This window comes from Podarcis tiliguerta (genome assembly GCF_965153285.1).
Source record: "Podarcis tiliguerta genome assembly, chromosome: 4".
NCBI classification, from domain to species: domain Eukaryota; kingdom Metazoa; phylum Chordata; class Lepidosauria; order Squamata; family Lacertidae; genus Podarcis; species Podarcis tiliguerta.
In genome coordinates this window covers 94,838,904-94,864,204 of record NC_139537.1, presented here as the reverse complement: position 1 = coordinate 94,864,204, position 25,301 = coordinate 94,838,904, and the positions used below count along the sequence as shown (strand labels likewise).

The 25,301-nt window shown below is 42.3% G+C and overlaps 1 protein-coding gene across 1 annotated transcript; it reads right to left on the bottom strand.

Moving 5' to 3' along the window:
• Window positions 1–755: 755 nt before the first annotated feature.
• On the bottom strand, window positions 756–25,104 carry DIS3 (DIS3 homolog, exosome endoribonuclease and 3'-5' exoribonuclease). The gene is made up of 21 exons (XM_083435810.1): window positions 24,784–25,104; window positions 22,603–22,760; window positions 21,075–21,268; window positions 19,978–20,051; window positions 19,001–19,165; window positions 18,086–18,256; window positions 16,555–16,668; window positions 16,333–16,470; window positions 15,378–15,524; window positions 14,223–14,339; window positions 13,033–13,134; window positions 12,347–12,411; window positions 11,894–11,978; window positions 11,075–11,202; window positions 10,051–10,137; window positions 9,248–9,404; window positions 7,343–7,557; window positions 5,041–5,209; window positions 3,720–3,878; window positions 3,062–3,184; window positions 756–1,204 (listed from the first exon to the last, which is right to left on the bottom strand). Exons 1-21 carry the CDS (start codon window positions 25,027–25,029, stop codon window positions 1,118–1,120), a joined length of 2,901 nt encoding a protein of 966 aa, XP_083291936.1. The 5' UTR covers window positions 25,030–25,104; the 3' UTR covers window positions 756–1,117.
• Between the last annotated feature and the right edge of the window lie 197 nt (window positions 25,105–25,301).

Sequence of the window (25,301 nt, the reverse complement as noted above, 5' to 3'; positions counted from 1 at the left end):
TAACCTGAAGCACTATTTCTGGATTAGCGGAGTCTGTAACCTGAAGCGTATGTAACCCGAGGTACCACTGTACACTCGAATGGATTAGAATCTCAGCAGTAAGTGCTCTACTGACATCCAACATTAAATTCTCCTATTCAGTAGATTTTTATTTCTATTCCTTCTCAGACTAACGCCCCAATTTTACATATTCTTTTTAAATCGTTCTCTAACATGCTTGATCTAAGGTTCCATTTCCTAGTTCTAAATTAGGTTCCTTCCATTTACTGTTTTGTCTTTTGCAACCACACTTTAAACACCTTTAGCGGAATTTGATAAGTATCTGTCACTGGCAAATGCCTTCCAGATTTTTTCTCTTGTGGCACAGCCTTTTCCATAACACACTCGCTTCTATGTGCAGGAAATTTCCGTTTGACTGCTACATTTATGAAAGGAGCTACCTAGCTATAGGCTGTGCAAGCCGGATACAAGTTTTACCATCTCCAGCCCTCTTTATGAGTTCTGCCTTAGCAAATGGAAGCAATATGCACTGCTTCCTGAACCAGCCCTCTGTGATAATAGGGCAGCTCCCCTAATCACTGCTAGAAGCTTAAATCAATTCTGAAGAGACCTCTACATTTTCCCAACTTACAGGAAATACCAAGGTATGTAATTCAGAGGAAGTATTTAAAATGTGGACAAGTGATGTACATTCCTCCAGCAGGATATCCCTCAGCAAATGTTTTTTCCAAAATAAATACTATATGCACTTGAGGTTCAAAAGATGGTTCATTACTTCCTCTTTTAATTATTATTTTTTTGTACATGAACAGTTTTAGCAAATGTTATTTCGAAAAGTCTGAAACACCACAGCACATATAGACAATTCTAAATCAGGAACTTGTAAAGATATTCTTTACTTTGCTGCTTCTGTAGAATCACCTAAATATGTCCAGAAGCTTAGCTTCATTTTTTAAGTGGTGCTTTTAAATACAATACATGAACAGGAACATATAAAAATAAAAGTTTAAACGACACCAAGTTATTTAAAAGTGGCTTGTAAAAGTATATAAAATATCCTTTGTCTTAAACATCCAATACGATGTAAAACTAACTATTTCTTTTTGGCTAAATGAAGCTATTTTCCCAATTTTGTCTTCTTTTTCTCTGGTTCATTCTTGCCGCTCAGTTGCTTGGCCTGGCTTGGAATACTAATGCCTTGTACCTGACAGAAAAGGAAAAGGTTAACCATGTTTACTTCATGTGAAAAGGACAAGCCATTCCCTGCTAGCGTAGGACTTTCGGTTCTGCAATGGAACAACGTCCTGCACACCTGCAAAATGTGTTCTGGAGTTTCTCCAAGCCTCCGGAGCAGATTTAGGGGGCATCAAAGTGGAGAAGTTACATGGGACAGTAATAATTTATTATTATTTATACCCCACTCTGAGCGGCTTCAAACAGAACACTAAAATACAATAACCTATTAAACATTAAAAGCTTCCCTAAAAAGGGCTGCCTTCAGATGTCTTCTAAAAGTTTGGTAGTTGTTGTTCTCTTTGACATAGGGTGGGAGGGCGTTCCACAGGACAGGGGCCACTACCGAGAAGGCCCTCTGCCTGGTTCCCTGTAACCTCACTTCTTGCAGTGAGGGAACCTCCAGAAGGCCCTCGGCACTGGATCTCAGTGTCCGGGCAGAACAATGGAGGTGGAGACGCTCCTTCAGGTATACTGGACTGAGGCCGTTTAGGGCTTTAAAGGTCAGCACCAACACTTTGAATTGTGCTTGGAAACGTACTGGGACCCAGTGTGGGTCTTTCAAGACCGGTGTTACATGGTCTCGGCGGCCGCTCCCAGTCACCAGGTCTAGCTGCCGCATTCTGGATTAGTTGTAGTGAAAAGTAGTCGTGCTTGCTGAACTGTTTAGCTGAATGCCAACCTAATGCTATCAGTTTTTTAAATGAAATAGTCTTGTCACCCGGCTTCACAACATGTATATTCTAAAACCCTAAACAGAGGTGTTCTTTGAGAGTTGCTGTAGGATAATTCACAATTCAGTGAAGAAAAACTAGACAACGGTTCCCCATTCCTCCCCACCACACGCACACTCGAGAGCAGAGTGGTCCAATATGTGGCCCTCAAGGGCTTTTTTGTTGGCCCTTGCCTTCCCCACTCCACCCCAGTCCTCCTGCTGTCTTCCCAAAGCTGGGGGAGACGCTGGGCTTTGGGAAGGAGTCATGAGGACTCCGTCAGGATCCTAGAATCCTCCAACCTCCTTCCCAGAGCCTGCCCCCCTCCCCGCCCGATAAGGTAGTGTGCATCCCACGGGTTCAATGTCGAAGTACTCTTGCAGCCCACTTGGTATGAAAAGTTGGACCGCCTTGTGCTAGTGACCAACAAACAGAACCCACGATAGAGATAGGAACCGGCTTGATTCTTAATGGGAGTCACAAGAGACTGGCAGTAAGTTTTCACCTCCAGTACACTTTTTCCTATGGGAAAAAGTAATGAACAACACTATATCCACTTAACTGTCAGGGGTCCTTTACTTATTTTACCTATTTCCACTTATCCTAGAGAAAGCAAAGTGCTGTTGCACAGAGATAAAATTGTGTGGCCTCATCTGACCTTATCAACAGGTCTTTTTATATAAGAGTGCAATGTGGTTTTTTCTATGCAGATACATCCTATACCTTCAAGCGGCCATTCGAATATACAAATCCTTGCTACTTATGTATGAGCCAGCAATTTGATGGACACTTTGCTGGCGAGTGAAGCTGCAGCAGCTGGATTTAAAACACACTGAAGCACTACCCGTGTTTTTCCTAAGCCCCCTTTTAATTCCAGTGGGAACTTAGTTCCTTCCCACCAGGTCAAAATAATAAAAGAAAGCTTGTGCCACATTTTTCCCATGCCAACCCATTTAAGAAAAGTAATAGATAACGTATTCCTAGGTGTTTTGATCCAAGAAGGAACCTCCAAATCTGTCTCAAAGTTTGCTTTCAGATCGACTTCAAACCAATATGCAATGCTTTGACTTCTCCGTGTCACCACACTGCTTTCAGCTACTACGCCAGTAACCTACCTTGGGCTCCACCAGGGCCATACGGATTTTCTGGTGCTGAATATTGGAAGCATCTAACATGATGTTCACTATAACCTTGTCAAACGTATAGAAAGGCGTGCCTTCCACAGTGAGAGAGGGAATCTAAGAAAAGAACATATTTCCCCCCCTAGTTCAATACAGAATTGATACACTGAAGGATAATAAATAGTAATAACATTTAAAGTATTTAAAGCATAACATTTGAAGTATTTAAAGCTTTGGCTTTCAGGAAATATGCAAACTATACCAAGCCACTAAGGAAAGCAACAGCTGCATATAAGTAATTTGCACTTCTAACAGAGTAATCTATCTAAATTTCTTCAATCAGCTTAACAAAGCATGCATAAAATGAATGCACACAAATAGCATGCACACAGCCCTGAAACCAGTTTCCCTTGTAACATAACTAATGCAAAACTTACAAAAACACACATTAAACTTATTAAGTTTGAAATGCTTCTTAGTGGTGGGGGAGTTGTTCCTACTGCGTTTCTAGATTTTGCTGTTTCTCAAAATCAGCTTCAACTTTGATGCCACATTCAGTCTAAAACTTTGAACATGCTTTGCATAAGTGGCAGCTGGGCTTGGTGTGATGTCCCAACTAAAAAGATCCCATACAAAAACTAAGACGCCTTACCTCCTCGTTGTACAGAAGGGTTGGTTTTGGCTTGTCTTTTTCTTCAAAGAAGACGGTGCCTTCCAAGCCATATTTGGGAATCAGAACGACGATTGCGTTTTTCCGTACAAACAGGATATACGCTTCTTCATTCACCACGCCTTTGTTTTTGAAAAACAACTATGGTAGGGAGAAATTGAAACCATTTTTGATGTTTAACTATAATAAATATAATAATGCATTTTAGGTGCCAGGCAAAATATTTATATTTGTTTACTTAATTTGTATAAAATAGATAGATAGATAGATAGATAGATAGATAAATAAATAAGAAAGATACTTAATAATACTGCTAATAAATGATTATCTTCACTGAAACCCTAGAAGAAAGGAAACAGGTACATGTTTCCTCTACAGTGAAAGTCAGCACCCAGGTGAATTAATTAATTAATCCCACTCCCTCCCAAAGTGCTTAGACAAATACTTTGAATTTTATATTGAATAGATGAACCAGTGGTGTTTTTCTTCCTGGCACTGAATATGCTGAGATGTGCATGGAGGGGGGGATATGGATGCAAATGTATGCACTTCCTAGCAGCTCTTCTTTCTCTAGCAAATGACTGACCAGTTTGTCCTTCCACTCACTTCTGAAACAACCAACACGACTGCAGAGGCCTACGCAGAAAGGTAGGGACTCTGGACAGTTTTAGCAGCCATTTGAATATGTATACGAAATAGAAATGAACCACCTTTTTACACAACACTCATAAGTTTTCAGGGGGGGGGGGGGAACCAGATAGAATATTGCAGGCACTATGGAAAGTATACTCTATTCAAATTTAAGACCATTTCAGTTCCACAGATATCTATGCCAGAGTTAAATGCATGCTTAATTCTCTCCTCTGCCAAAATTAAGAGGACAAGTGCTCTTGACTTGGGCTGGATCATTCTTAAAAAGCATGCTTCTCCAAAGTTCTAAAGATTCACAATAGCCATCAGACCAACAGCAGCTTCAAATTCCTAAGTTTCCTGTTTGTTCACAGCACAATATTATTCATTATGAGGCACTGCCTAAACTGTCGCAGCGAGAGAGCTTCCAAACGACCCATCCCCCAATTGCTGGCACTTTGCTGAAACTAAGCAGGTATGATCAACGGGAAGAAGAGGATATAGTTCTTTGTGGGGTGGAGTTCATTTTAACTCATCTTTTGACTGAAGAATCCCCCAAGACTGCAAACAATATAAAGCCATTTAAAAATCACAACATCAAGGTGAAGCAAGCCATCGCTCCAGCGCTCCTTTGTTCCCAAATGCTTTGCGGAAGAAAAAGACAAACATTCACCTGAGTGTGGAAGGCAACCGAAGCTCTCTGGGCATACTGAGCCATTTTATGCCTGTAATTTAGATTCTTGCACAAATCTGCCAATTTATGTTTATCCGTGAGGTCAGGATAAGTGCTGTCTGCCCCTATGGCCACAGCCAGCAGCCGATGCACTATGATATCAGCGTACCTGAAATGAAAGAAGAAAACATTCATCACTGACAAGTGAGAGCCAACCGCCGTTTGTTTCAGGTGCACAGAAACCCTTGTTAAACATTCAGGTTTTGCAGCTCGCATCCTATGCAGCAGTTCACTTGTAAACTATAAGCAATGAAGGAAGAACAAAGGTGCGCTAATAAAAACCTTGCAGAGTGTCAGTCGCTCCTCACAGGAGTGTCTCTCTTCAGGGCTTAAGATTGCCTGGAAAAGAAACCCTATAGTTCTGTTCAGGGCTCATGGTAGGGCTGGTGGAGAGGACTTTTTCCTTTCTTGCTATCCTGAAATCTTCCTGTTATGCAATATGCTCAGGTTTGGGGTCAGCTGCCAATCCCAAACCTGAGTACTTTTGTTGTTGTTTAGTCGTGTCCGACTCTTCGTGACCCCATGGACCAGAGTATGCCAGGCACTCCTGTCTTCCACTGCCTCCCGCAGTTTGGTCAGGTTCATGTTTGTAGCTTCGAGAACACTGTCCAACCATCTCATCCTCTGTCATCCCCTTCTCCTTGTGCCCTCCATCTTTCCCAACATCAGGGTCTTTTCCAGGGAGTCTTCTCTTCTCATGAGGTGGCCAAAGTATTGGAGCCTCAGCTTCAGGACCTCTCCTTCCAGTGAGCACTCAGGGCTGATTTCCTTCAGAATGGATAGGTTTGATCTTCTTGCAGTCCATGGGACTCTCAAGAGTCTCCTCCAGCACCATAATTCAAAAGCATCCATTCTTCGGCGATCAGCCTTCTTTATGGTCCAGCTCTCACTTACATACATCACTACTGGGAAATGAATAGCTTTTACTATATGGACCTTTGTTGGCAAGGTGATGTCTCTGCTTTTTAAGATGCTGTCTAGGTTTGTCATTGCTCTTCTCCCAAGAAGCAGGCGTCTTTATTTGAGGTGGGGGGAGAGATACTGAAGTGTGAAAAGAGGAGGGAGTATTTTCCCTTTTCCTATTCATGATTTTCCCCTGGAAATAGCTCGTGAAATATGTCCACTTAACTCAAATCTTACTTCCAGATTCATTTCTCCCGAAAAACTCTCCATTTAGCGCAAGAAGGAGCATTTTCTTAACCTCATGGCAAAAATCTGATAGTGCACGTTTAAAGTACATGGCACATTTGATTTCTGTATTTTGTGGAAGGTTAAAATCCAAAGGTAAAAATACCAAAGCAGTTTCAGATTCAAAGAACTTGCTTACATCTATTTCTCCGATAAAACATGCCGTGTCATTTCAGTATATGAAACAGGACGTCAAAGGTTTCTGGCCTGTTCTCCTAAAAGACTGCTGAGGAAAGTCTAGCCTTTTTATAAACTACATTCTGGGGTTGTCCTTTGTGTGTTCACACAGGTCCCCATTGAAAGCAGTTACAGCTATGGGGTGGGGCTGTTTCTGCATGATCTAGTCCTACGTGGCTGGAGGCTGAATGTGAATTAGACAGTCACATGCGTCTTTTCCTGAAGTCTGATGGGGTAGGCGTTTGTGTGCGTGTATAAATGACACAGGCAGTACGGAACCAATGAAGCTCTATTCATCCTAATACATCTTGTGATATTTTTGCCTGTATTGCAGATGCTTCATGCAACAGTCGTCCAGACATTTGGACGGCATTTCCCTATGCTTTCATCCTACTGCTATCAGTATTGTAGAAATGCGTACTCAAAATAAATTTAAAGGGTATGGGAATTGCGTAGGACAGCCCCCTTTCTTTCCTCTCCATTCTTCCTTCCTTCTGCTCCCCCTCAGCTGATATACTCAGCATTCAATAAGCCCTGGAGGCTCAAAGGCTCTTAAGGACTTTGCATCAATCAAGATTCCCTTGCCAAGATTTATTCTGCGCTTTATCAACTAGTTCCTGCACAAAATCAAAAAGCGTAAACAGTTCAAAATTCTGCAAGACAGTCCCAAAGTATGCATAGAAAGCAAGAAGACAGTAGGCAAGTTTGCCATATTTGCACAATTTGTAATAAAACTTTAGTATTTGAACTAACGAAAGCAACATTGAAAGTATTTTATCCTAGGGTGATTTGGTAGAATGTGGCAACTGTCGAACTATATTTTTAACAGGCTGCAACACACACATTTTTTCCCCTTTCAAAATTTCATGGAGAGTACCTTCTGATAGGTGAAGTAAAATGTGTATAAATAGGAGACGCTAAGCCGTAGTGACGAAAATCAGTGTCCATTCCAGAGCAAAAGTAAACTGCTTGCATCATGCAGCGAGTAGCCAAGATACGTAACAGAGTGTTCAGGTAAGGAAAAGAAGGTGATTCCGCACTGTCAAGAGAATCAGCCAGGGCTTTTGCTGAGTCGGTTTTGATGTCCAAACCCTATAGAAAAAGGAAGGGGGGGGGGAGTCGCTTTCAATATTTCCCAACACTTTGCCATGGTTTAAATATGCATTATTGAACACATTTGCTGATGCAGGCCAAGGAACTGACATATGACACCCTGAGCTCCTCAGGGAAAGGACTAACGCAAGATGAAAAATAAACCGCAATAGCATCTGTTCAACTCACAAACTTAAGAATCAATATGGCTGCCCTCAACAGGGGTTCAAAGCTAAGGTAAAGGAAATAATATCCTTTTGTTGTACACAAATCAAGTGCTCATGAACTTAATTTAGATGTCAAAAGGACAAGGACTCTGGAGGCCTGCACAAGTATACAAAGCACTGTCTTGCGCACACAGGGAGCAAACTCCTTTTACTACCTCCAAATTCTAGACCAGACAGGGAACGATTTTCCACTCTGTGGGCCAGATCTTTATCAGGATCTGTCTCCCGAGCCAAATTCGACAGGTGGGCGGGGCTGCCCATCTATCAATCACCTGATGTCACAAATGATGTCAGAAGATTTGCTGCCAATGTAGAGAGGGGGCGGAAATCCTTCTTACTTGTTTTGCACATTACTTCAAAGGTTCCAGACAACTGTTTTTGAGTGCTTTGGAAGTTGCTTGAGTGGCCTTTGGTGAAGCCCCACCCATTTGGCCAAGCCCTGCCCTTTATCTGAATGACTTCAGGTGTAGAGTGGGTTAGCGTGGCTTGCCCCCAAATTTGGTCTAATGGGCCAAATGGGTAACTCTGGTGGGTCAAGACTGAACTGACCCATGGGCTGGATATTTAGGAGTGGCCCTGGGATTGAAGTGCACAAACACTTTCTGGTTTGAAAAGCCAGAGTACAATGATCTTCAATAAGAGGGTCAAAACCCCTTACTCGGTTGCAAGACAGCAGCACCACCATGCAGTAAAACAATTAAGTGGGTTCCCAAATGCATGTGAGGTGGGTCTTGGGTCTGCAAAGTTGCCCTAGTACATGTGTGAATCAGCATGGGCCACCTTTAAATAACGCGATTAAATTGCCGTACAGTGGTGCCCCGCAAGACGAATGCCTCGCAAGACGGAAAACCCGCTAGACGAAAGGGTTTTGAATTTTTCGATGCGCTTCGCAGGACGAATTTCCCTATGGGCTTGCTTCGCAAGACGATTTTTTTTCGCTCCCCACCCCCTTTTTCTAAGCCGCTAAACCGCCAATAGCCTTTTAGCAGCTAATCCGCTAATCCTTTAAGCCTTTAATAGCCGCTAATAGCCGCTAAACCGCTAATAGCGCTAATCGGGTTGCTTCGCAAGACGAAAAAACCGCTAGGCGAAGAGACTCGCGGAACGAATTAATTTCGTCTTGCGAGGCACCACTGTATTTCAAGAAGTGAAAATCTGGACACAAAAGTTGTTGTTTTTTGCAAAGTCTCACAAAAAAAGCCCGGATGTATGGTGAGACCTCCCATCTCTCCATGACCTCCTCAGATCTGCTCTGGAGGAGCGGGAGAATCCCAAGAACAGTTTGTGGGGAAGGGAAGGGAAAGTAGAAATGTGTGTGCCAATGGAACAATTTCCTTAGCGCTACGCTGAATACAACTCCATGTGAGGTATTCTGATCCCAGTTAAAATCTGAAAGAAAAATATACCTATCGGTTAAGAACTTGATCTTTTATCCACTTCAATTCCAAGCATTGATAACTTGCCTTAGACTTTGCAGCTTTCACAAGGATGTCATAATTTGATGGAGGCGGAGCAGGATGCTTTCTTAGCAAGGCATGCTCTGAGAATTCATCATAGATCTTTTGTGCCACAGAGATGTTAGCAAGCAACATGAACTCTTCAACCATGGAGTTGGTTTCTCTGTCAACAGGAAATATTACACTTATAAGAAGAGAGGCCGTCATGGAAAGCGATAGTTAAAATTTGATATGTTTGCTCTGGGGAAGCACAAAGAATTCACTCTTGCATATTTTATACATGATACACAAATGCCCTTTAGACACTGTTCCCTGTCCCTGTGACCTAATGTCAGTTTTGATGCACTCTGGAGTGTGTTTGTTCTAGTGGACAGGCTCAGAAACCAGCTCTGTTCAGCACGTTGCTTGTGTAGCCAAAATTAGATGTGCACATTTAGAAGCTGCAGACTATAGCTTATAAAATTCAGATGTATTGCTTGGTTATATTGTAAAGTGCCATATACACTAATGGTTCTCTGTAAGTAAACAAAAATAATAACATTATCATTAAGTCCATGTTCACAATTTTCCAACCATCCTGACTTTTCCACAGAACAACCTTTTTTCTGAACGTTCTAAGCAGAAGTGTACTATAATATATTCATAAGCAGACCACATTCTGTTATTTATCTTGCCGGTATGCAACATATACTGTCAACTGCTTTGCTATTTTGTAGTGGCCTCTGGTGTGGAGAGCTGCACTGTGCATGTCATACTTCCACTTGTGAACAAATAATTGGACTGCAGTGAAAACAGGAGATAAAACATACTTGAGCTCCTTCGTCTGTAAATCAATAGGATCGTGGGTTTCACTATCCATGTGGAAACGGACTTCAGGTGAAGAGAGAGTTAAAGCCCTAGAAAATAATAGATGTGAGAATAGTAAGTATTTTACAGAGCCTATACATCATACAAACAAGTATTTGTAGGTACCAGTAGAAAATGATGGCAATAATTACAATTTTCTACTGATATTTAATCCATCTTTGGAAATTGCTATATTCGTTGCAACATTCTCCTTGTGGCAAGGAGTTCCAGAGCTCACTTCTCTTCATGCTAAATTCAGCCATTTGTTCTGGATGTTTTGTGTTCCAGCATCTCCGTATTAGTCAGTGGAATGTCCCCTTCCTCTCCTCTCCTTGCACTCCTCAAAAATCTTATTCAGAGGGTCCCCCACCGCTCTGCAGATTTTGAAGGGGTGTAGGGGCCAGCTGGCAAGTGGAATGACAGCACTGGATACCACACCAAATTGTTGTTGTTATCATCATTAATCTTTCACTTCACTTTCTAATTTCCTTCAACACCTTCTCTGTCCCTTTCCCCTCAGAGAAGGGAGGCATTCTTTCCCATCTCCTCTCATGCCAAACTTCTTTTGTTTCTCGGTCATCTTTATTCCGCATGCAAGGAGTTCCTGGCGCTGGGATGGGTCCAACGAACAGGCTATGCCACAGCTCGGGGTTGCAGGAAGATGGGAACCCTGAGGCCCATCTGAAATTGGCTTTATAAATGCACCAAGCACTCACATTTGGGACTGCTGCAAGTTGCAGGGTGTCATGGTGGTCATGGTTAACCAGTCTTTCAAATAAACTTGATCTTGTTATTGAGAAACACATGTTTCTGTGGAATTTCAGAGCAGTATGAAAACTACTGTGCTATCTTATCTGCTACTGTTTTCTTTAGGGCAGACAACTGGAAGATCCACTCTAGCAAATGCTAAGTGGCTGTCTTGGGTCATAGTGACGCCACATGAATGAAAAGCTGTGCAGAAGAAGACCCGCAGTAAGAACTACTTACCCGTTATCTATCCGACGCTTCTTAAGAATTTTGGCTAGTTTATTTAGTCCACGCAGACTAGAAGTAATGTCATCATTGAGGCTGGAAGAATCTATTTTCATTTGTGCCTCAGCATATGTAAGGGAAGCCTTCGGACAGAAATATATAATAAAAGAGACGCAATCAATATAAGGGCACCAGTAACAATTCCTAAGAGAACCCCATCTCAATGTGACAGAATTCAAAAATCAATTTCTGATGAAAGTTTGAACTGGGCAACTTTCACTGCTTTTACAGCACTAACTCTGAAAGCATAGACAACAGGTTTTGCTGTTGATTTTGATCCATCTTGTCTGCTACTCTTGTCTTTTTGTGGCATGTATCAAGCTCATTTCCTTTACTGAATCGTAATTGTATTTTCACTGCTATTTTGTTCACCACCTCTGGATGTAAAAGTAACATGCACATTTCAATATACAAATAAGTAAATAAAGAATATTTTTCAGGGCGCCAAACATAGCAAAATGTAGTTTAGATTGTAAGTAACATCCAATGTTAAGTCACACTCAAGCAGACCCACTGAAATCAGTCAACTTAAATCCATTTAAGTCTACTCTAAGTATGATGTCCAGATCTATTGCTGAAGAAACAAGCAATGTGATTTCAGCCACTCACATTATCTGGACTGGACAGTATATATATCAGGTAAATAAACTTGGAACTCACCCATTTTTAGTGTCTTATGTGTAAACATATTCAATGCCCCAATATAAAGCAGGAGTTCAAAATGGCACAAATCAGCACGTGTTGCTAAATATTCCAAATAAATGTGAACCTTACCTTGGAATTAATTACACTTTTTGTAAATCTAGTTTTCAAGATTTCAGCATTGTGATTCATTTCCCATATACAGGAAAATGCAAGCCTAGGAAAGGAGGAAGAAGTTGCTGATGAAACAGGAAAAATTACTTGCAGCTGTCCTTGATCCTAGGGTGCTCTGGCCTGAGAAGACGACACTTCTGACACTTCTGTTCAGGGAAGCCTGCTCCCTCCTCGGCAGTTTCCATAAAACACTCCCCCCCCCCGCTCCTTGCTGCAGCCCCCCAACCCTGGCACCCCATGCCATCCAGTTTAGGAGGATCCCACAACCCTCGTGAAATGGATCCTTGAAGAGTGCAGGACATCACAGTGAGAACAGAGACGTGGGGAAACCCATTCTGCAAACAGAATTGTTTTCTGTTTACAGAAGAGAAGTTATTCTTAAATATCTAAAAACTGTATCCACGCAATTACCTGTCAACATTGGATCTCAACGAACACAAGTTTGAACTGAGCAGCTCTGGAACCATATCAATCCTCTGCAGAAACACACAAAAAGATGACTATGGTTATTTATGACCTATATATATATATATTGGCATAGTGTACATCTATAGAACTGTACTCATGTTGTTAATTTGATCAAGGATATGTTGATAATCCAACGCTACCTTTCTCACATTACAGTCCCTATTTTTCAACCAAGCCCTGGGTATGGTGCCTTCAAAGCACCTTTCAAAGTGCAGGGCAAGAGAGAATGAGAGGAGCTCCTCTCAAAAAAGCCCTCTCTTGCCCTGTGCTCTGAACGGCGCTTCTGAATGATGCCGAAGCCTGAAAAAATAGCCCTTTGAAATGAGCTTCTGTAGGCAAAAAGGGTCACCCAACGTCAGGTTAAAATCCAGTCAAAAGGAAAGTCTCATCGTGATGAAAGTACAATAGACAATGCTTTTCACACAATTTTAACTCAACCAAGGTTCCGTTTTGGTCCGTTAGGATCCCAGCAACTGTTAATTTTTGGTTAATTGTTTCACTGGGAAACTGTTATTCAATAGTATGATTGGTTAGCTTCAGAAATATAATGCATTTCATGTCTGGAAGAAACCAATAAAGGGAATTAAAATGCCACCTGAAGGTAAATAAATACAAACAGGAAAATATACCTTTTCACACAGATACACAGTTGTGCCCCTTTTGGCAGATTCCTGGTCCAGGGCATTTCCCGGGCGAATAAAATGGCTGACATCTGCTATGTGCACACCAACCTAGTAAATAAATAGGTTATTCAGAATTTTCAAAAGTAGGCATTTTATGAAACTTCTCACTACCTCAAGCCATCAATCAAAAACATAAATAGCTCTGCTGCATATAACCCTTTACTTCTAACTTTCCATGTTTCTTGAAGTCATTAGGGAGATGTTTCATTGCTAAACTTGTCAGTAACAGTGCAGCGGCACATACTTCAGATGAAATCAAACAGTAAAAAAGGGAAAGGGAAAGGACCCCTGGATGGTTAAGTCCAGTCAAAGGCGACTATGGGGTGTGGCGCTCATCTCACTTCAGGCCGAGGGAGGCGGCATTTGTTCACAGACAGTTTTCCGGGTCACGTGGCCAGCATGCCTAAACCACTTTGGCACAATGGAACAACACAATGGAAGCCAGAGTGCATGGAAACACTGTTTACCTTCCTGCCGCGGTGGTACCTATTTATCTACTTGCACTGGTGTGCTTTTGAACTACTAGGTTGGCAGAAGCTGGGACAGAGAAACGGGAGCTCACCCTATCGTGGGGATTCGAATCGCCGACCTTCCGATCGGCAAGCCCAAGAGGCTCAGTGGTTTAGATCACAGTGCCACCCATGCCCCTATAAATCAAACAGTATAAGCCTATGCATTATCTACTCAGAAGTAAGTTGACTTCAATTGTGCATAGAACTACAGAGTTTAAGTGTGGAACTAGAAAACCAGGAACTGAAACACACTGGGCACAAGCACAGTGAATATATATAGTAAGCCACAGCAGCATCCCTACATTTATTCACACAAGCCTGCCTTCAAATACACTATGTGTGTAACTGGCTGTAGTACTGTAGCTGAAGAGTGTTCATAGTTCATAGAACAGAATGAAAGCATACCTGAATGCAATCCACAAACCTCAGCATAATAAATAGATTTATAATGGAAGAAACTGTCTGTGTAACTGTTTCTTACAGAGCAATAAGCCTTTTCCTCTGGTTTTGGGTTCTTTTATTCTCCTACCCTCACAGGCAGAAAGCAAAATGTTCAAGACCTAAAGGATGACTTAGATATACAGGCAAAAATGCATGCCAGCCTTCACCTGACATTTGACTTACCTCTAGATTTCCATTTTCCAGCTTTCTACAGTGCAATGCGTCGTCAATATCAGTACAGCCAGGGGGATCCACGCTGCATACACACAAATGCCTCAAGTCCTCTCTCAACTTCATATCCTGAAATTTTGTTTTCCAACAAACATTTTATAACTACTGCAGGCCGTTATAATAATTATAGAAAAAAAAAGTTCACCATACTGAAGAAACTGCTTAATTATAAAACTCGGTAATTAAGACAAGTAACCTTGGAATGAGCCCTTTTGTGATGCAGCAAAAACAGCACGGAAGCTTGCAGCACAGAAGACTATGAACTTATTTTGGCATACATAAACCACAGCCAGTTTTTCAGAAGCATAAACTGGTCACTTAAGCAAGCAGGTATACAGGATGTGACTAGACAGAGCACACTTAATTAAAAAAACACCTGTTTAGGGAAGCTTTTAATGTTTGATGTATTAGAGTATTTTAATATATTTTTTTTGGAAGCCGCCCAGAGTGGCTGGGGAAGCCCAGCCAGATGGGCGGGGTACAAATAATTTATTTATTTATTTATTTATTTATTTATTTATTATCATCATCATCATCATCACCTGAAGATGAAAGGCCAATCAATACGAGAGAGAGCAGGAAATATGCCATCTTACTATGCAGAACACAAATAAATACAATTTCTAATAAAACTGATGCAATCCAATGCTACTTGGAAGATTAACAGTTTAAAGAAACTGTTTTAAAAGGGAGAATTGCCTCCTGAAATGGCAACTGCTTTGCAATACGTTTGTGGGAAAGTTGTAAAAGCTGTTGATATCCATAGTTAAGGATACTCTGCACATACAGTTCATTTTAATTTCATAAAAGAAACAGTCTGAAATTGACTTTGATGAGGTTTCAATCACCTTGGAGAAATTTAGCGGCTATTTTCTGTCAGCTTGAGACAACTCAAGTGCAACGAGTAGAATCAATGCTTGCAGGGAGGCAGAGGTTTAAAAAAAACCCAAGAGTTTAAAATCCCTCATTATTATGGAAGTGAATCTGAACAATCACTTTTCTATTTCCATTATTAATCATTGCTGCCGCTGCAGCACAAATTGCATTGCAAACCTATGGTGATGTTAACCAATTAGGACTTCTGAACGTTATCAGTGCTTACTGTACCTGGTCAGTGATGCTCCAGGGCATCTTGGGCAGGAAGCTAAGAACCGCTTGGGAGAAAGCTTGGTGGGGAACATCATGTTCAAGCAACAGGACTTCAGTCTCAGTCTCCTTATCTCCAGCTGTTCCTAAATTCTTTACAAAATGACCCTAAACCAATACAGGTCTTCATTAACATTATGAAACAATGCCGTTTTGGAAAAAATATTAATATTAAAGATATTAAAAATAAATATTATTGTAGGTAGCAATCCTATGTGCAATGTACTTGGGATGTGAAATTTTCACTACATTCAGTAAGAATTATTCCCAAGTAGGCATACATCGGATTGGGCACTTATTTAAGTATATCAGCTTCTGTGTTTCTGAATCAGGATATGAGCAAAAACAGGTTCCATCACAGACTTGGTGACCACAGTCACAAGGCTTAAATAATTTTGTAAACAGGATGATAGGTAAAGCGTAAAGGGACCCCTGACCATTAGGTCCAGTCGTGGCCAACTCTGGGGTTGCAGCGCTCATCTCGCTTTATTGGCCGAGGGAGCCGGCGTACAGCATGACTAAGCCGCTTCTGGTGAACCGGAGCAGCGCACGGAAACACCATTTACCTTCCCGCCGGAGCGGTACCTATTTATCTACTTGCACTCTGATGTGCTTTCAAACTGCTAGGTTGGCTAGAGCAGGGACCGAGCAACAGGAGCTCACCCCGTCGCGGGGATTCGAACCGCCGACCTTCTGATTGGCAAGTCATAGGCTCTGTGGTTTAACCCACAGCGCCACCCGCGTCCCGAAACAGGATGATAAGTTATGACAAATGCCTTTCAGGCCACACTTTGCCTACCAGTATATACAACAAAAGTAGTTCAAGCTAACCTCTTGTATCTTCCTTTTATAACAGTTTGATTATCAGGTTGATTGGTTAAATCTTCAGAGGCAATTAGTTTCCTTTCAGACTTACGTTAGGATATCTCGAGGTCCTAGGCCAGCCATCAATAGCAACGATAATTCTTTGCCCTTCAAGTGTTGAAGCCTGTCTTGTTTCTATTCGGATTCGAGGGATTCTGCGATCAGCTGGTGTAAATAAATGCCGCCTTGCCTGTTAGGAAGCAGGGGGAATGGCTTTTATTAAAATTAGGGAATTCAGGTAGTGAAGAAAGTATTCCACAACCGTTGCTCTTACCTCTTTTATTTGGGACTTAGAAAGCATGCCACAAAAAGGCCTCCAGTTTCTTTTTATGATGCCCACAACTCTGCCAGTCGGGCGCAGCATACTCTCGTTCCCAGAGGTCTTCAGCTAGGTTTAAAAACATATATCATAAATATAAACGGCAATTATATAAACAACCAGGTTCCCCAACCTGCCATGCTTTAGTGGTAAGAATGTTCCAGGTCACACCCCATATTATGACATCATTTGAACTACTCTGACATAAGCTTCCCTTAAAGCATTCTGAATAGACTACTGTAACGATTCATTCACAAGCCAGACTGGCTTGTGTAATTCTATACAAGCACAGGATTTGGTTTAAGTATTCTGATAACTTGCGTTTCAATCAGGAAAACAAATTACAATAAAATAAAAGGCAGGTTTCTAGCATTTATAGCCACAGAGATCCCTTGAAAGTGTGTGGATGGAAATTTAAAACGTCAAAAGAAGTTTAAGATTTCCCATGAGCTTTTGCAGCTCATGGAGCCTCCTTCTGCCTTTCCAAGACTAGCAGAAGAATAAAATAACATTCTGCACTCATCTAGACTAAAATCTATACCATGAAAAACTGTATTCTGCAACTAAAAAACTATGGAAATAAATAAAATATCCAAAAGTACTCTCATTTTTTCTCATTAACTCAGCACCTGCCAGTCCTAGGGAGTTCTACAAATTATCCTGTGGGGATGGGAAGAGGAAACTCAGGGAAGGGCAACTCTTAAGACTTTTTTTCAGAGCAGGGGCATTCTCCCATTCAATCTGTATTCTCAGTTTCCAGACCTGCTCTTGTATGGATCACTTTTATTTCTTGCTCTGAGTTTGAATCATTGAAGGAAATAGCTTCTGGTCAAGGAATAGAGAGTTGTATGCTTGTGTGTGTGTCTGTGTGTGTGTGTGTGTGTGCACATATACCTTACTTTGTTTGTGTATGTTGGCTTGTCATTTTTGGACACTCCATGGAGATGTGGCTGGGGGGGGGCACTTCAAAAGTTATCAGTACCCCACTGTGTATGCAGAGGCCCCACCCCTTGGCCTCAGAAAAATCTTCTGAAACTCCAGCTAAATTTGAAGATTTCATCAAGCACTGCCCACATTTTCAAGACTATTCTTCTAGGGTTGCCATATTCCCAAAAGTGGAGTGGGGGGGGGGGGAAGGTCAACAACTTTGGCTGATTTTCACTTTTGGGAATATCGCAACCCTACATTTGCAGATTAAGCAAAAATCCGCCTGGACAACATTTTGACAGTTTGATTCCCGGACATATGGCAGCCCTAATTTTTCTAGCTAGAATGCTGCTTTTGAAAATTTAAGATGGAATTCTGAGAATGCTAACTTTTGCACCTTTTTCCCCAATGCATGCATGGAGTCACAGGACACATGCATCCTAATAACTGACTGCCAACTCAATTAAGATGTACATGCTGATGAAAACAGTTAGACTTGATTGCAATAAGAGGAGCCAAGTGCGGAAGAATAGAGAAACCTGGCATGTTCATGTCATACACTGTTTTCCTTCTGTTCTTCTTTTTCCACATCATCCTCTTCATCCTGACCCGCCTCATCAAGCAAGACCACAGAGGATGGTGCAACCCAGGCATCTTTTGATAACAGCTCCACAGCTACGATGTCTTCATGCACGGCGCGATTTAAATTTCTAAGCCCTTGTATTAATACCTGTAAGCATCAAGCAAACAATCCGTTTTAAGGATAATAGTCGCCTTATGAAATCACGTATTATCCCATAAAAATAGTACAGGGATTCCCAGCTGTAAACTTGGTTATCCATGTGCGTTGGGAGTATTGTCTCCCAAGAGAGGGGCTGGATGAGTTCCAGAAAAGGCCTAAAGTGAGAGGAAAATGTATATTGACCCATTGCTAATTGGAGACTGGCCACTACAGTCAGAGTTACATCTCCTAGCTTTCTTCAGTGGCTCAGTGCAAATGTAAAAATTAACCAGAATTAAGTGAACAAAGCTCATTTAGGATTAAGATCCCAAATGTACAGTGAAGCCATGGTTGAGCTTCAACCATGGTTAAGCTTCAACAGAAAAATGTCGGTATGACCCGCTGATTGCCTTGCAAGCCAGAAGTGGGAAATCTGTTTCTACAACATTCTTCGCTATGCAGATGCAACACTTAACTATAAAACTTAAACAGTTTTGATGTAGCATTTCAGCATGAGCCTGAATGCGCTTATTCTGAAGCCCCACTGGTTTTAGTGTGAATCAGTGTCTAGTAGACAGTTCTCGAATTGCAGCTGACAGGTAAATTCACAAGAGTTTAAAAATGATCCCTTACCTCACCCTATCAACCCACCTTCATTTCAATTATGCAAAAAATCAGAAGAGTATTCATATATAAAACAATTGCACCTTTTCCCAGTGAAGGATTTCACAGGCAATCATGCATCAAACAAACCTCTCTCTCATCCCCATCACCGTGAACCCAAACTGTAGCTTCAAGGTAATTATCTCTGTTAGCTCTGAAGGTTCCTTGAAGGTAAAGACCAGACTTGATACCCTGCTGCAGTTTGCTGAGTGGAAGATGCTCAGAGAAAATGATCCTTCCATTTTCTATTTCGTTCTGTAAGAGCCAGATGCAGATACAAGAAACAGTTAAGAGTCAGTAGGCTGGTTTGGACATAATCTAAACCATGGTTTAGTGTTACTCCATGCACCAAGAGTAGGTTACCAGAAGCATCTTCTTCAGGTTTTTAAGCCACTGAACTTCTCCATAAAACAATAATAAAAAAATGGTTTGATTTCACGGAGCTAAACATACAGAGCTAAATATTCCCTGATGTCAGGCATAAAGGAGAATTTTATTTTAAAACTGAAAGTGGAAGTTTTCAGTCTCTTCCTCTTACATGTGAAAGGACAGGAAGAGTACGTAAGCCAAAGGCTTGTCACAACTCATGAACCTAACACTACATTGGAACCAGCTGGACATTTCACCAGATCCCTGGCCCTCGTTTCCATAGATTGAAGCTGCCCTTCCCAGCCCCCTCAAATACCAAGTATGAGTGATCCACCTAAGCTGATGATTTTAGGTCTAGATCTTCATGAGCAAGACTGGTGGTGATATTTACGGTGCAACTATAGTTTTGTTGTTGCCATGAGTTTGGAAGTGGATCTTTGCCAATCTATCCTTAGTTTGCAATCTTTCCAATCCTCTCTTCTGCTTCTTGCCACATCACAGGAACACCAAAGAAAAATGGAGACCGCTGCTGAACAGCGCAAAGAGTGATGGAGTCCCAGTGTCTATTTAGCATTTCTCGAATAAACTTGAGAAGAAAACAATTCCACAAGACTCAATGATATATTTTCTACAATACTAAAGTTATACTAGAAATCTTTCTTGTACCAGAGACATCTACTCAGAAGGGTGAAACATACCGCTTCATCATTTATGCAAGCAAGTCGATCCACAAGCTCAGGATTGGCTATCAAGCTCTTTATGTACTCTTCACCTACCAATAAAATCAAAATACATTTATGCAACAATAATCATAGGACAAGCAATGCTGATTTACAAAACTATTAAATATTAAACTGGTGCATAATATTGTTTTCTACAGCAGCAAATCTTCAGTTTGGATGGTGAGAATGACATGTGGGCTCCACAAATTATGTCTGGGTTTGATAGCAAGAATTATTTCTACTAGCTGAATGGTATATGGTATAAATGCTCCTAGGCATGCAAATAATCTTTCCACTAAGTACATTCTGTTCTGCCCTATACACAACTGTTTCCCCCAAAATCTGAGTTCCTGCACATTCTTTCTTTTTAGAAATTAAATACTGCCCCACTACTGTATCAAACACTCCATTAATACAGTAGTACCTTGGTTTAAGAACAGCTTAGTTTATGAACAACTTGGATAAAGAATGCTGCAAACCCAGAAGTAGGTGTTTTGGTTTGTCAACTTTGCCTTGGAAGCAGAACATGTTGAGTGTATCCCATTTGTAAATTGAGCACCCTGCAGCTATGGGAAAGCACACCTTGGTTTAAGAACGCTTTGGTTTAAGAACAGATTTCCGAACGGATTAAGTTCGTAAACCAAGGTACCACTGTAACAAGGAACACTTTCCCCATAATTCTTATCCAGCAGCAACTCCACCTCCCTTCAACCAGCGTTGGGAGGACACACAGAGCAAGGTGGTTGCAAAAGTCTCCTTCTGCCTTTCTCAGATGAGGAGTGCCGATGACAGGGCTAGCTAGGAGTGTATTTTGCAGAGGAAATCACTTGCTGAGAAACTCACAGAAGCAGAACTACCAGTGGGCAGGCTGAAAAAATCTGCCAGGCTATGAATAATGAAGTACTCCCAAGCCCACCGATCTTGTGTGCTGGAGCACAGTCCAGGAGAAATCTGTTTTCTGACATCTTTCCTCCAGAATAAGTCCATTCTAGGTTTTCAACCAGCACATTTTACCACAAGGCTCCTTTTCTTAGAGCAGAACTGTATGGCTTTTCATCAATGCCTGGACTTACATGTATAAGCAGTAATTCCCTCTTCCACAGCTTTCTCTTTATTTTTTCTGTCATTGGTGAGCAAGATAACTCTTATCCTATCTTCGTCCTGCAATCCCTTCAGATGCTCATTATACCATTTCACTGCTATTCTGATGGCTCTGTCATTACGGTCATTGGCATTTTCTCCTTGTTCTTGTTCTATGTATGTTTCTCTGGGGATCAAAAAGCAAACCAACAATCCAGTTATTCATTTAAAAATTATCCATTTACAGTATAAACCACACAAAACCCTCTGGTGCCCACAGGCCCTCGGTGCATTGTAGGGCTAACTATATATCTGAGCCTGCAATACATAGGAAGCCTGTGCGCAAGAGGTCCATATATATATACCGTATTTTTCGCTCTATAAGATGCACCAGACCACAAGACGCACCTAGTTTTTGGAGGAGGAAAACAAGGAAAAAAATATTCAGAATCTCAGAAGCCAGAACAGCAAGAGGGATCGCTGCGCAGTGAAAGCAGCAATCCCTCTTGCTGTTCTGGCTTCTGGGATAGCTGCGCAGCCTGCATTCGCTCCATAAGATGCACACACATTTCCCCTTACTTTTTAGGAGGGAAAAAGTGAGTCTTATAGAGCAAAAAATACAGTATATATATATATATATATATTTGCTTTATAAATGGATATATATATATATATATATATAGATATATATATATCTATATATATATATATATATACACACACACACACACACACCTATCTCCAACCAAAATTCCAGTTGAAATGGAATCTGTAAAGCAGTCCTCCAAACAAGGTGGTATGCAGATATGCTAGTTATTATTATTATTAATTAAATTTTTATATATGGTTAGGGGTGAGGTGGGTTAATAATGCAAAGGCAGCACACACACAATCCCATCATGCACTGTGCTGTTTTCAGCAACTTCATCCAAATTTAGCTATTTATTTTAAAGCATTTCTATACTATTTAGGAAACAATCATATACACATTAAGCTGGCATAAAGCAAGCAAGCATCCAGTTACACCAGGTCCAAACTCTATTTAGGAGCAGGGCTACTGCTGACTCAGCCAGCTTAACACTGGCGGAAGGAAAACAAAGTTTTAAAATAGGGTTTCAGTTACAGCGCCCTTTTTGCCAGCTTAACTAACAGCGTGGCTGATCCACTCTCTGGTCCCACTCCCATTGCACCCTTTTTCAGGGCTTATGTCATTTTAACATCCGCCAAGCTTGGCTTAGCCAGGATGAGGGAGACACTCCAGCATTTCTCCAGCTGAGCCAAGGAGGAGAAAGTTAAGTCAGCATAGCCCAGCTGTGCTAGCTACCTCCCAGTTCTTCTGGAGATCTTCTGGATCCTAACAGTACTCATCTTGATAGAGCTTGCTGTGAGAGTTATCCCTCAATATAAAAAATACAACCTGAAACTAAACAGCACCTAACAGACTACTTGTATATATTGAATATCTGTTAGTAATGAATAAAGCAGTGAAGAATGGCGTAGCTTACTACTTCTCGTGCTTACTTATGATGCTCATTAGTGAAAGAATAGAAATGCTTTTCAGTATTTGCTAACACATCTCTTATCCGTTTGTATACTGGAGCGCTCCGCCTTCTTACTTCCTGCAAGACCGTCTGAGGAATGATCACATTTCTAATAACAGGATCTTCTAGTATATCAATCTGGAAAGAAAACAAACCATGTGAGTAAATTCTCATAATATTTAGCAACCACCAACAGATATTTCATGATTGCAGCCATTTGGAAGATACAAATACAATACAAAATACAAAAAATACAAAGGACACAAATGTAAACTCAAGGCACACTAATGGGCCACTCAGCCCAGGTCTTGTCCTTGCCCTTTTGTATCAAGAGGCAAGAATGGGTTTGCATCCAAATAACTTCTGCTCAAGAGAAGACCTGTTAAAATCATCCAGGGCAGCAAAGGTAGCCTGTGCTGTTTCACTGGCTGAAATGAATTGGAAAGCCGCTGCTCACCCTCCCTTTACCTGGGCTGCATGGCAGAACCCACGAAAGGATGGTGGGCCCAGCCAAGATCTCACCAGAAGCAGTGTTAGAAACTTAGGTATATAAGCTAGGAGCCAAATGGCTCCTTAAACCAAGATTACAAAACAGAATGCGTTGTTGCCATTTTTTGGCTTGAAAGTCCTGTTTTTTCAATGTACCTGAAATTTCTTTCGGTCATGCAGATAAAATATGACAGCTAGAATTCTCTGGGATGCATCGCTAGTGTGTGGAAACAGTCCAGATCCGAGGATCCCCAGGGAGGCATGCACCTCCACATGATGGAGCCATCCTGGCACCTTCCCTCAGTCGCAAGGGGGCCGAGAGTCGCGATGCAGAATGAGGCTGGTGATTTTCGAATGCTGACCAGGAGCCGTCACCGCTTTCCCGTGGGGTGAGGCTGAGTACGGTGCTCACGATGTCCCCTCCTCTTAAGCTTCCACCACCCGGGGTAGCTGCCTTATCCCGCCTCACATGTTCAGCCGACTCTGCCAAGGCAGCACATCCCACCCTTGATGAGATCCCCACCCCCAGCTGTTGGTGTACTACAACTCTCATCACCCCTGACCCCAGCCAGCAAGGGGTGATGGTGTGGCAGTGGCCCAAAGGGCCACAATAAATGTGATAATGTGTACCCCTGTAAATCCTTGAGTGTGCTTCTAATAGAGAAGATATGGTAGTCCGTTACTTTATGAAACTGATGGTTTTGAAAGTTGTCCCCTCCCCCGCCATTGGGGAAGAAATACAGCTAGGATGTTAATCACAAAGATACAGCTCAAAGCTAGAACATAAGTTGCTACATGGTGCAAATGGCTACACCATTTGGTGAATTTCATTGTGCACAGGTTGTACATTGACAATAAAGGATTAGTAGTAGTAGTAGTAGTAGTAGTAACACAGGTTCCCAACATGCATACTAAAACAATGTAACAGAACACGGTGGGAATCAGAACTTATTCAGCAGAAATTGCCAGTGCTTATTGCACATGTGTATTATACATGAAATGAGGTAATGATGTATATGATTAGGAGAAAATTGAAATACTTTGTTTGCAATTTTATCAGACATCACCTTGCCAACAAAGGTCTGTATAGTTAAAGCTATGGTTTTCCCAGTAGTGATGTATGGAAGTCAGAGCTGGACCATAAAGAAGGCTGATCGCCGAAGAATTGATGCTTTTGAATTATGGTGCTGGAGGAGACTCTTGAGAGCCCCATGGACTGGAAGAAGATCAAACCTCTCCATTCTGAATGAAATCAGCCCTGAGTGCTCACTGGAAGGACAGATTGTGAAGCTGAGGTTCCAATACTTTGGCCACCTCATGAGAAGAGAAGACTACCTGGAAAAGACCCTGATGTTGGGAAAGATGGAGGGCACAAGGAGAAGGGGAAGCTACCAGCATTTGTTTGACCAAACTGCGGGAGACAGTGGAAGACAGGAGTGCCTGGCGTGCTCTGGTCCATGGGGTCACGAAGAGTCGGACACGACTAAACAACAACAACAAGCCTGGACCACCGGGCAGGAAGGATCCGACTGTAACCCATTGCTTTGCAATAAACAACGGTGCACTCCTAACTCCTCATGTTTCTGAGTTTTATTGGCTTTACTCAGGAGACAAGCTATTTTCTGGCTCACAACACTGGGAGTTGTAGTCCCGCGCCTGAGAAGCCCATTACCTGGTGCAGCAGCACGTTGGTGTCGAGCAGCAGGTAGTGCGGCTCCGGGCAGAGGCTGCTGGCGGCCCCGCATGGCTGAGCTTCCAGGGGCCGCTGGTCGCCGCCGGCCTCCTCCGCTCCTCCGCCGCCGCAGAGCGCGCAGGCGGCCGCCCCGCACGAGATGTCGTCGCGCAGGTAGTGCTCGCGCACCACCTTCAGGACGGCGCCGGCCCGCGTGCGCTTGAGGAACGTGCGCGAGGTCAGCATCTCGTCCCGCCGAAGAAGGAACCGTGAGGGAACCGCCGGGCTCGCCGCTGCTCCCACAATGCACCGCGCAGCCCTCGCATCCGGCGACGCGAGAGCACGCTTCCGCCCAGCAGCGGCCGCCGTCGGCCACCGTAGAGAGCCGCTCTAGGCAAATCCTCTCTCTAGTTCGCCGCCGCTCTCAGAGGTCTAGATTTTTTTCCCCGGGGGGGAGGGGTTAGAAGTGTTGCGCGCGTTCGCCACGGGGAGGGGCGACGCTGCGCTTACCCCAAACC